Consider the following 12,993-nt stretch of genomic DNA (forward strand, 5'->3'; position numbering starts at 1 on the left):
ATCCCTTTCCCATTATGGAACATTGAGCTATTTTCAGCTTTAAGTTTACTCGAGCTCCCCAGGCAATTCAGCCCTTTGATTTTGTGTTGGCAGTTTTCCCCTTGATGTTCAAGATACCCAGCTTATTCAAGAGGTGCACTTGGTGCAATAGGACCATTTCACGCACTGACCTGCAGGACAGGTGTGTTCAATGTTTTGGTCCTGAGTGTCGGGACATTTCTTGTGCCCTCTGCTCATATGCAGAAAATATCACTGAAGGCCTGTAAACTTCAATTTGAGAAGTACTTTGGTATTGCATCGGAGGCATTGAGCATGGCCAGGGATTCTGAACCTGATGCTCAACTTCTTTCTACACTGGCATCGACTCCTGCACCGACTGCATTAATTTTAATACATTCCAAGTTGCAGTAGGCTTCTTTGGCTCCCGCGAAATGTGAAAATTCGCGGGAGCAAGTCAAAGAAGCCGCTGAGCGCCGAGCAGGCGCACCAAAGTGTGCACCTGCTCGTTGCCGCTGAGTGGCACAAGAAACCCGATCTCGTGGGTGAAGAGCCTGACAGGGGTTGGGAGGGAAGGCGGCTGGGGCAGTGCTTGTTGCTACTCGTTCCGATTCCGTGGGTGAAGAGCTGACAAGGGAAGAAGGGATAGAAGGGGGCTGGGTACAGAGCCTGACCAGGTAGGGGGGCTAGGTGTAGTGCCTGACAGGTGGGAAGGGAGGGAGGGGGATTGGGTGCAGTGCCTGACAGGGGGGAGGACAGGAAAGAGGGCTGGGTGCGGAGCCTGGCAGGGGGAAGGGAAGGGGGCTGGGTACGGAGCCTGACAGGAGGGGGAGGGAAGGGGGCTGGGTGTGGAGCCTGACAGGAGGGGGAGGGAAGGGAGCTAGGTGCAGAGCCTGATGGGGGAGGGAGGGGGGCTAGGTGCAGAGCCTGACATGGAGAGGCTGGATGCAGGGGGTAGGGAGTTGGAAGTTAGGAAGGCATGGAGGACAGATGCTCGGGGGTTGGGAAGACAGATACTGCACATACTTGGAGAGGGTTGGGAAGGACAAATGCAGGGGCTTGGGGGGTAGGAAAGGAGGAAAAGAGTGATGCTGCACAGGTGGAGTAGTAGGAAGGAGAGAAATGCTGCCAGTGGAGGAGGGAAAAGGAATGAAGAATTGTTGGACATAGGTGTGCGGCATGAGAGGGAAAAAGATGATGTATATGGGGAAAGGAACAAAGAGGGAGAATTGTTGGAGAGGAGGGTGAGAGGAGAGATGTCAGACCACTGGAATGGGAAGGGGAGAGAGAGAGAGAGAGATCGAGACCACAGAATGGAAGGGTAGGAGGGGAGAGAAAGAGATGCCAGACCACAGAAAGGAGATGAGAGAGATGTTAGACCTCAGGAAGAGGGAGGGAAAGAGATGCCAGACTGGGAAGGAGAGAAGAAAGATGCCAGACCATGTGAGGGGGGAAGACAGATGTCTGACCATGGGAAAGGAGTGCATAGGGATGGAGGGGAAGGGGAGACAGAGGGAGGAGATGGTGCACAGCAATGGGTGTGGCAGAGAAGAGCGAAGAAGAAATGCTTCTTATGGATAGATGGGAGGAGCAGAAGAGATGGTACACATGGATAGATTCGAAGGGAAGGCATGGAAAAGTAGATTTTGAGACAAAAGCAGAAAAATGGAAGAAAGTTGAATGTTAAAAGTTAATGCTAAAGATGGATATATGGCAGAAAGTGAAGGAGAGAAAAACAACAAATGGATAAGGTGGCCTTAGATACACAAAGTTAAGAGCACAGACAGAAGGAAGTGCAGCCAGAGAATGGGAAAGATAGCTTGAAAACCAAAATCACCAGACAACAAAGGCAGGGGAAATGATTTTACAGTGGTACCTTGGATTACGAGCATAATCCGTTCCAGGAGCATGCTTGTAATCCAAAATGCTCGTTTATCAAAGCGAGTTTCCCCATAGAATATAATGGAAACTCGCTTTGATACGTTCCCCCCCCCCCCTACGATAACCGGCATTGCTCCCCCCAAAGGCCCCCCTCCGCGATCCGGCACCCCCCCCTGCCGCTTCTTACAGTCATCTGTGCACCGGCATGTCCTGTGCTTGGGGCCGGTGCCCGAAGATGAGCCTCCTGTTCTGCTGGGCCTTGAGCCTTTTAGTTTGTAATCCCGTATTTGCATAGGGGTTATCTGTGTTCTGGTTGGAATAGAGAATGACACGGTGACGGTTTACCCGCGGCCACCGCGTTTAGCCGCGGGTAACCCGCCAAAACGGGGAACGAAAACTAGCAGTCGCTGCGGGGACGGGGACAAGGCCATTCACCGCCCCGTGGAGCGGTGAATGGTCTTGTCCCCGCAGTGAGGTATGAAGGATCGCGCGGTCCCCGCAGCCCACACCCGCCTGCCCAATCGATCGTAGTGATTAGCTAGCTCTCTCCCTTCTCCTCACCTTAGTTTGTAGGTTTTCTTTTTCGGTGACCCGCACGCTATCAAAGAGCCGCGCACCCGTGCTGCTCAGTTTCGTTCTTCTGCTCTGACACAACCGGAAACAGGAAGTTGCAGCAGAGTAGAAGATTGAACACTAAGCAGCCTTGCGTGCAGGTCGCCGAAAAAGAAAGACTGCAAACTAAGGTGAGAAGGGGGGAGAGAGCTGGCTAAACACTAGGATCGATTAGGCAGGCGGGTGGGGGCTGCGGGGACCGTTCCCGGCTCAAACTGGAAGGAGGGAGTGAAAGGGAAAAGAATTCTGGGCCAAGGAGATGAAGACGGAAAGAAAAACCCACAGCAGGAAAGAAAGGGAAGGACAGGCAGGTGAGCCAGATGCTAGAAGCAGGGGGAGGGGGGGAAAGAAAGAGGGAAAAAAAGCTAGATGGGGGTTGAAAAGAAGAGACACACTGGTATGGAAGAGGAAGATAGGGGAAATATGGACACAGGAAGGTTACAGAAAGAGGGGAAATTATGTGCATGGGGCATAGGGACAGAGACATAAAGGGGACATGCCATGGGGATGGTATATGGGCACGGGGAGGGGGCAATGGCAGATACATAGGGGAGATATTAGAAATGGGGAAAATAGGAGCACAGAAGCGAGATGGTTTGTGGGGATGGGACAGGGACCGAGCTCGCAGGCTCCAGTGGCTTGCACAAATTACATTGTAACGTGCCATGAAAATAAGAGGGAGGAAGGTAGATAGATAGGCCACGCGAGAGGAGCTGAAGGGTGGTAGAAAGGAACAGATGGTAAAGGAGGGAGGGAAGGGTGGTGGTGGAAAGGAATAGGACAGACATTGAAGGAGGGTGGAGAGGAACAGACCCTGAAGGGAAATGTGGAAGACAGAATGGGAAGAAGACCGATGCCAGACTATGGGGGAGCGGAGGGAAGAAGATGGGTGCTAGACCAATTGGGGGGGGGTGAAGGGAGAGGCACAGTAACAGCAAATGGAAGACGCAGAGAGAAGACACACAGTGGATGGAAGGAATTGAATGAGAAGATGTGGAAAGCAGAAACCAGACAACAAAGGTAGAAAAAAACTTCTATTTATTTATTTTTTGCTTTAGGATAAAGTAGTATATTAGTTGTGTTGATAAAAATTTATAAACAAAGCCCTGCCAGCTGAACATCTTTCTCTAGTTCAGCAGCAGGAACTTTGATTTATAAGAAAGGAATAAGCTAAATATTACAGTACTAAGGCTTATATGGATGCAGCTGGGACGGTGACGGAGCGGTGAATGGGATGGCAGGAGCGGTGACGGGGCGGTGAAGGGAACAGCGGTGACGGGGCGGTGCAGAGGATGGTGGGCCGGGGCGGTGACGGGGACAGATTTTTTCCCCGTGTCATTCTCTAGGTAGGAATGAATGGTGAGAAGCATACATACAGTGTGCGTTGTGTAGTTTAATTTTCTGGTTAACCATTATGTATTGTTAATAAGATTGTATTGTGTGTATATATGAAAAATGAATGGAAAAATGGTATTGCAATTAGTGCTATTATGGGGACGGAGTCTGGGGCGGAGCTTGTGGGCCCCACAAACAAATAAGAGTTCCCCTGCCTATGCTCTATAGTGTTCGTCTGCAACTTCTCTTTCTTCTCTGCCATTAGTGGACAGTTGTCCATCCTTCCTGGTTGCTCTTAAGTAGATTCATCCTGTTGCATACAATATTGCATCAACTGTCTGTGCTTGGGATTCCCTCCTTTCGCCCATGTATCTACCACCTTTGTGGAAAATCTTCACTGGCTCTCTGTTTTCAGGATTCAATTTAAATGTGCTTGTATTGTTTTCAAACTCCTGTTTGGTATCTTTACACCTTTAGTTCCTTTGATCTGGAATACTCAAATATCTAGTTTTTCATGATTAAAAAACTTTTGTTTGCTTATTTTTCTCCTATGTTCTGCTTGTTTCTCTTGTTGACTCACTAATAAAAATGATTAAACCCCCCACCCCCCCAACAGAAACCTTTCTTTCCCTTCTTTTAAGGGAATTAGATCTAAAGGAAAACTGGTGAACACTTACATGTTTAAATTAAAGGAGGCTTGGAATGCAATTTCATCTACAGTATGATAAGAGACTTAAACTCCCTTCAACTATTTTGTAAAACAATGAAAACCATTCTTATTTTCTAAACATTTAGCAACTCGTTCCGTTTAGTTTCTGTACTGTTATTTTTATCTTCCTTTTTAATCTTTTTATCATTATGAAGATGACCTGGTCTATAAATTTAAGGTTTAGTTTAACTGAGTGGTAGTAAATTAACACTATAACCTGCACCATCACAGTGCGATGGGGTAAGTCAATAGTGAAAGGGAGATATTATCTATTTCATAATAGATTTAAATTTGTTTTTCTGGCAGGCAATTGGAGTCAAAGCAAAATGATAAATGTCCATCACTACAAAGATTGAATAGTACACATGCCTGGGCAGAGCATGAAGAGGCACAGTCAATAAAAGAGTAAGTATATAGACAGTTTTGTATCTATTGTTGTATTAAACTATAGCTCACAGAAAATAGTGTGGTAATCACAAAAAAAAAAAGCTGCTTAAGCATCTGTGAACAGTCTTAATGAATAACTTCAATGCAGTTTCTGTTTGAGCATTCTGGGGTGTTTTTTTTTTGTTTGGCTCTCTGTATAAGTGATACTTAAGCTGAGGTGATAGTTTTGAGTATCAGAAAAACTACAAAATTTGTTGGTCCCCCCCCCTTTTTTTATTTAAATACATTTTTTTCCATTAAGACTATTTTGATGGACTTGTTTTAGTGGTTTGGGGGGGGGGGGGTTGGTGGTGAATGAGACTTGTATGCTGCCTTTTTGTGGTTACACATTCAAAGCAGTGGGCAATGGAGGATTAAGTGACTTGTCCAGGGTCACTAGGACCAATATTGGGATTACACAAAGTGTTTTGTAGTGGAAGATGTAGAACTGCAACTGAAAGATTTATATTGAGACTAGTCATTAAGCCCGTTACATTAACGGGTGCTAGAATTTATGTCTGTCTGTATTTTTCTTTCTGTCTCTTTCCTCCCTCCATTTCCCTGTGTAGCGCTGTCTCTGCTTTCTTCCTCAGTCTGCACTCTCAAGCTGTAACATTACTGCTTTGCTTTTTCTCCCTGCAAGCATCTCTGCTCTCTTTCTCATCCCCAGTCTCTTTGCTATTTTTCTCTTCTTGCAGGGGTCTCTGCTCTCCTTTCTCTATATGTTCCTGATTCCTGCAAACTTCTGTTTTCTCTGTATGCTCTTGATCCTGTGTTTCCCTGTAGGTGTCTTTTCCCTTTTATTTTTTTATTTTTTATTCCTTCTTCATGTATGGTTGATTTATTAAAAGTTTTTTTATTTTTCCTATTTGTTGCATGCCTGTTTCCTTGGCCGCTGTATGTTTCTAATTTTTTGCTTTGTGTGTTTGTTTTTTTGCTGATTGTCTACTTGGTCGCTGTCAGTCTGTCTGTCTCATTGGCTGCTGTATGTCTGTATGCCTTTTTTTCAGTCTAACTCCTTGGCCACTGTATGTCTGGAAGGTTTTTTTTCCTGAATTTATCCTTGGGCATTGTAATTTTTATTTTTTTCTGTTTGTCTCCTTGGCTGTTTGTATTTTTTTGCTGTCTCTCTGTCTGTCTACTTGGACGCTGTATGTAAGTATGTCTGTCTCCTTGGCTGCTGTATGTCTGTTTGTCATTTTTTTTCCTGTGTCTCTCTCTCCTTGTCCTCTGTGTTTTGTTATTTTTTTCAATCTGTGTCTTTAGCCCCCTGTCCTTCTGTGACTGTCTGTGTGTCTCTCTCTACTTGTGCACTGTTGTTTGTTTGTTTTTTTCAATCTCTCTTTAGCTCCTGATCCCCTCTCACTGACCCTTGATCCCCTCTCACTGACCCTTGCGCGACTGCATGTAATTCCGGTTAGGTTTCCATGGCAACCCTGATCGCGGGTCTGTGAGTGTAGGGCCGTTTTGTCGGGTCTGGCGGCGCCGGGTTGGGAAGAGTCCTGGCTCCTTTTTTGGTTTGGGCCCGTGCAGAGGGGCTCAACAGCGCACAACCACCTTTCCTTCCCTCCCTCCATCAGGTGCTGTGCAGCTCCACCAATGTTAAAAGCAGCCGCGTCGAAATCGGAGCCCTGCCACTGCCGTAGCACTTTCCCCTCTGCCTTGGTCCCGCCCCTTCTCTGACATATGGGACCGCGGCAGAGGGAACATGTTACGGTGGCGGCAGGGCTCCAATTTCAAAGCAGCTGCTTTTAACATAGGCGGAGCTGAACTGTACCTGATGGAGGAAGGGAAGAAACGGTGGGGCAAATTTGGTCAACGGCAGGAATTGTTTGGCGGACCAAGCACAGTGAAACCGTAAGGAAGGCCGCCGCAGCCTCGCAGCTAGGTAGGGGGACAACAATGGCGCTTATGCTCAAGCCCCCGCCGCAGCTCCTCTCTCGATCCTGGTGCGGTTCGAGAGAGGATTCGTGGCGGTGGCTTGAGCATAAGCGCGATTGTTGTCCAAGTTGCCGAGTTTGGTGAAGTAAACCTGCGCATGCGCACTAAAAAAAACGCGACGGATCAGGGAACACGTTTTTTTTTTAGTGCGCATGCGCGTCCTACCATTTTATTATATTAGATTCTGTCCCATCCTCTCTAGACTTCCACTCCTAAATGGAATGATTTACTTACTGATGCTATCAAATAACTTGTTTTACTTGGTGGCTGAAGCTTGCTAAAAGTTTCTTTATATATATATAAAACCTTTGGCACATTTTCTTATAGTGTCTTTGATAGCTAATTTAAGGGTGGGAGAAGAGAGCTGTAGTGTGTAGAAATGTCACTTTAGCTTGTCCTTTACCCACATCTGAGTTGTCTCTTCTATGTGCCCACCCACCCCCCTGCAAAAAAAGCCATGCTGTTAGTGATACCACTGAAGAATGATAGATGTCAGTCTTTTAATGCATGACAGTAGGTGGTTTCTTATAGTTTTTGAAACATTTGTGAGAATGGTATGCCATGGGCATTTCCATCGTCTAAATAAGAGTGGCCCATATTTTACTTTTTAGTACACAGATAGGAAGAGCATAACATCTGTGTGGAAATAACCACAGTTTCTTCATAAGCTTTTAACTGCCTCAAAAGCATAAAAGATAAATCTTTGGTCAGCCTATTCATGGTTTTCCTAAAGTCTAGAATACTTTCTTCACCAGTAGTCACAGGCTCATAGATGGACATACCTCTCATAAGGATCTCAGAGAGACATTGTTACATCTTTTTCATCCTTGGCAATAAATTAGCTTTATACCTACAATAGCTGCACATTGGACATGTCAAGCTTTCATATTTGTTGTTTTAGACACATTAACTCAAATTATGTTTCCTTTGTGGACTAGCTTCATAATGACCAACGATAACATCCACTTTTGTATGTTTTATGAAATGTCATTTCGCAGATAAGAATGTCAGCATAATCTCTTTAATGTCTGGCACAATGGATAAATCAGGACAAACAAACCAAAAAACTGCAGGAGAATGTACACGATGAAGGCAGTCTTTATTATGACAAATAAATCTTTAGAATAAAAACCTTTTACCAGGTAGGGGACCCAACACGGTCCGTGTTTCGGACTAACCTTCGTCAGGGGTCCTAATAGGTACAAATACAGCATTAAAAACCAACATATTTAATAAAATTACATAATAAAAAATGAGTATAAAATCAACCATTGCAGTGCTGCGTACATCTAGTAGCACTATAAAAATGATTATTAGTACTAATGGTTTGAATTTGTGCAAAGCAATCAGTATACACATTTTTCAGATCAGAAACTGTAAATGCACAAGGAGCATCCACTCCATCAGCAAGTGTGGATAAGGCCAGCCTTTGAAATATTGTTCATCTATCCTTCAACTTTTGTGGGTAATAGTGACACAGGCAGGTCTGACAACCACTAGGCAACCAAGCAAATTGACTGGGGTGGCAGAAGGCAGCTGCAGTCAAAACAATAGGTCCTAACTGCCACATAAAACCAAACTACCAGTACATGTTTTTACCCACAGTGTAAGATTTTTATATTGTCCATCTAAATGGAAAGTGGGTGTATCTTTGTAATTAATGCTTAAAAGGATGATGCCCAATGTCCAAAGTTTGTTCTGGGAGGCATTAAGGCCAGATTCTGTAGAGGATGCCTGCATTAGGCACTGCTAATTACCCTATTTACAGATGCCTAGTGACTCCTAACTTTGGGATCAGCATGCAACTTTTTAAAATTGGCATGATAACTGACCGCACCAGTTTTCAGCCAATCAAAAAAATTACCAATTGAGAGTTTGATGCCAAACTGTTGGTACTCCTAGAGACACATAGGTGGAGGCATCCTCTGCTTAATGGCACCTCCCTGAAAAGTAGGCATGATTAGGGGTATTTTATGTTTTATTAAAACTTATTGATATTCAAAGTTTCAAATACCAGAAAGTAAGAGCTAATACTCTTCAATATAGGGCAGCGGAAGAGACCTCAGTGTTTCTCAGGAATAACCTATGAACTGTCTATGGCAATGTATATATTGTCATAGAGAAATACATCCCTGGTCTCAACTATTTCCACTTCCTTATCACTCTTCACTTTTACTTATATACTTATTATCACTCTTTTGATTTTCGAAGTATTGTCATATATTATCTTATGTAGAAGAGAAGAAGCACTTATCTTAATGATTTCTTCTGGTACTGTGAAATCACCGCAGAATGCAGTTTGCAAAAAAATAGCGGGATACAAAACTATCTCGCTCAAAGAAGTCGGTCTCCTTTTCCAGAGTCAACCTCTTATTTTCAATGATATCCCGACAGGCCCTGTTTCGCCCTACGGCTGCATCAGGGGATTATTTAGAAGAATAAAATAAAATATATATTTAGATTCTAAATCTTTCTATATCATGAACAACCTTCAATTTGATTCTACTTACTTTAAAATACAAGCTACTGCTTCAAAGATTTCATCATAAAGAAATGGCGTCTCGGCGTTCTACCAAGCTTATAAAGGGCAGGCACCATACGGGGAACACGGGAGATACAGCCAATCGCTGCAACTTCCGGGTTACTTTTTTAAAAAATGCGCGCCGTTCTATCTTAGTGTTAAGACCATTTGGAACACAAGTTTTTAATCTGTATATCCATTTCTGTTCCTTTTGGCGGAGGTAAGTTCTAAAATCACCTCCCTTATCAGAAGGATATAATTTTTCGATGACCCAGCAGCGCATTTCCGAAAATTTATGATTAAAATCTAAACAATGCTGTACCATGGATGCCTCTATTTTAATACATGTTAAGCATGACCTATGCTCAAATAATTCTGGTTCTAAATTGTCGTGTGGTCTGCCCAATATATAATAAATTACAAGGACAGCAGATCGCATAAATTATACCACTCGTATCACAGGGCCTGTCGGGATATCATTGAAAATAAGAGATTGACTCTGGAAAAGGAGACCGACTTCTTTGAGCGAGAGAGTTTTGTATCCCGCTATTTTTTTGCAAACTGCATTCTGCGGTGATTTCACAGTACCAGAAGAAATCATTAAGATAAGTGCTTCTTCTCTTCTACATAAGATAATATATGACAATACTTCGAAAATCAAAAGAGTGATAATAAGTATATAAGTAAAAGTGAAGAGTGATAAGGAAGTGGAAATAGTTGAGACCAGGGATGTATTTCTCTGACAATATATACATTGCCATAGACAGTTTCACAGGTTATTCCTGAGAAACACTGAGGTCTCTTCCGCTGCCCTATATTGAAGAGTATTAGCTCTTACTTTCTGGTATTTGAAACTTTGAATATCAATTTGTGTGGCTTATGATCGTTTGAAGATATTCAGCTTGTACTGTGATAGTAGTTTTTATTAAAACTTATGCCACTTGTTCATTCGACAGGTCCAAACAGTGTACAATAAATATTCAATATAGAATAAACACTTATAATAAGAGAGACCTCAAAATATACAAAACAAGAATAAGATCACATTCATCTATAAAAACACACCATGTAACCTAAAATATACCTGAATATTCTCTTAACTATTACAATCTCAAGATTCACATTACGCAAATTTTTTGAGGGGAATGGATATTGCAATTTGTGATATAGAAAAATATTTGCCAAATGCTTCACAAAAATAGAAACATGAGGGCAGATAAAGGCCAAATGGCTCAGCTGGTCTGCCCATCCGCAGTAATCATTATCTCTTCCTCTCTAAGAGATCTCACGTGCCTATCCCATGCTTTCTTGAATTCAGTCTGTCTCCACCACCTCTTCTGGGAGACTGTTCCATGCATCTACCACCCTCTTAACTTCATCCTATGCCCTTATTCCAGAGCTTCCTTTCAAATGAAAGAGACTCAATTCATGCACATTTACATCATGTAGGTATTTAAATGTCTTCTCTCTCCCATTCCTCCAAAGTATACAGATTAAGATCCCCTACATCACATAGGTATTTAAATGTCTCCATCATATCTCCCCTCTCCTCCAAAGTATACAGATTGAGATCTTTAAGTCTGACCAATACGCCTTATGACAAAGACCACGCACCATTTTAGTAGCCTTCCTCTGAACTGACTCCATCCTTTTTTATATGTTTTTGAAGGTGCGGCCTCCAGAATTATACACAGTATTCTAAATGAGGTCTCACCAGAGTCTTATACAGGGGCATCAATAAGTCCTTTTATCCCAGGACAAGCAAGCAGCATATTCTCTCACATGGGTGACGTCACCGACTGAGCCCCGATACGGACACTTGAAAAGTGAATTGCAACTTTAAGCTTAGAAAGTTCGTGACTAGCCCACAATGCACATGCACAAGTGCCTTCCCGCCTGACATAGGTGTGCGGTCCCTCAGTTTTCTAGTTTCCGCGGAATTAGAAAGACAAGTTTTTCAGCACCTGTTGAATTTTTTTCTCTCTCTTGCCTTCCTGCTCTCGCGGATTGTGACTTTTTTTGTCAGTTCTTTCGTTTCCCTTTTTTAAAAAAATTTATTTATAATTTTCAAATTAAATACAAAGCATAAACTTTGAAAAGAAAAAAAACAGAATAAAATACTCCCAAATTCACCATTGGATGTTGAAGTTATACAATAAGAATAGGAAAATATAATACACAAACTGACTGGGGGGGCAATAATTCTAATCCTCCAGGGAGAGGGAATTAAAGCAAAGAAATACTATAAATCATTGAAATTGAGCAAATCCTTTCAACATTCTAACTGACTTGATCTTTACAGATTTCCCCTAGGCTGCAAATGAAATCCCCTTTCCCTCTAGAGCAGGGGTGTCAAAGTCCCTCCTCGAGGGCCGCAATCCAGTCGGGTTTTCAGGATTTCCCCACTGAATATGCATGAGATCTATTAGCATACAATGAAAGCAGTGCATGAAAATAGAACTCATGCATATTCAGTGGGGAAATCCTGAAAACCCAACTGGATTGTGGCCCTTGAGGAGGGACTTTGACACCCCTGCTCTAGAAAAAAGCTGAACTAGATTATAAAATATATATCATCTAACTTCCTGATAAGAAATAAAACATTTACATGGGAATCTCAACTGGAAAAAGGCACCTAAGTTTCAAGTTTCAAGTTTATTAAAATTTGATGGTTCGCCTATTAAATCTAAGCGAATTACATAATAAAAACATTATAGTATAGAATAAAACAAGTTATTTTGCATTAACAATTTTCAAGGTGCTACAACAAACTGACATTACAGACGGACTATGAGACATAAGGAAAGAACGTTAGGGGAAAAAAAGTTACAAATTGTGGTTTCCTTAAGGGAAGAAAGGGGGATGAAGTGGGAAGGAACAAACGAGTAGGTTGGGGAAGATGTGAATGAAAGTATTAATTGTTTACAAGTACTCCAAATTGTGGTACTAAAGGTTAAATGAGGATTTAAAGAGATAAGTTTTTAAATTAGTTTTAAATAAATTGAGGTCTTTGATGTTTCTGATATAAAGGGGGAGGGTATTCCAGATAAGAGGAGCCATAACTGAGAAGATGTCATGGCGCCTGGTTCCTATTATTTTCAGTGAGGGAACCATTAACAAACCCTGCGAATTGGACCTGAGTGAACGATTTGAAGTATGAGGGATTAGGAGCCGATCTATAAACTGTGGCTCGTTAGTATCTAAAGTTTTAAATACCAATAAGGCTATTTTATATGTTGTGCGTTGATTAATGGGCAACCAGTGAGATTCTATGAAATAGGGAGTTACATGATCGTATTTTTTTCCATGGTGGATTATTTTGATGGCGATGTTTTGTATTATTTGTAATCGCCTTTGATCTTTTTGAGTGATGTTCATGAAAAGTGAGTTACAATAATCGAGTCTGGATATTATAAGGGAGTGTATTAAAATATTTAGAGACTTTGGTTCCAGATATTTTGACATAGAACGGATTAAGCGTAGACGATAGAAACAACTTTTGACTGTATTGTTGATGTGTTCTTGGTAAGAAAATTTGTTGTCGATTGTTACTCCTAGTATCTTAAGGGAT

General features: G+C 42.5%; 1 protein-coding gene across 5 annotated transcripts in view; it reads left to right on the forward strand.

The window, feature by feature from the left end:
- Positions 1-12,993, forward strand: part of LOC117363329 (lymphoid-restricted membrane protein-like) — a 248,868-nt gene that overhangs the window by 203,856 nt on the left and 32,019 nt on the right. For all 5 annotated transcript variants that reach the window (XR_004540024.1, XM_033950851.1, XM_033950852.1 and 2 more), the window contains one exon: positions 4,841-4,939. Coding sequence is in view for 4 of the 5 variants with exons in the window: in XM_033950851.1 (XP_033806742.1) it covers positions 4,841-4,939 (99 nt within the window). In the remaining variant the exon portion in view is untranslated. Of the gene's footprint in view, positions 1-4,840; positions 4,940-12,993 lie in introns of those variants that run through there.

Source organism: Geotrypetes seraphini, chromosome 7, assembly GCF_902459505.1.
Source record: "Geotrypetes seraphini chromosome 7, aGeoSer1.1, whole genome shotgun sequence".
Classification (NCBI taxonomy): domain Eukaryota; kingdom Metazoa; phylum Chordata; class Amphibia; order Gymnophiona; family Dermophiidae; genus Geotrypetes; species Geotrypetes seraphini.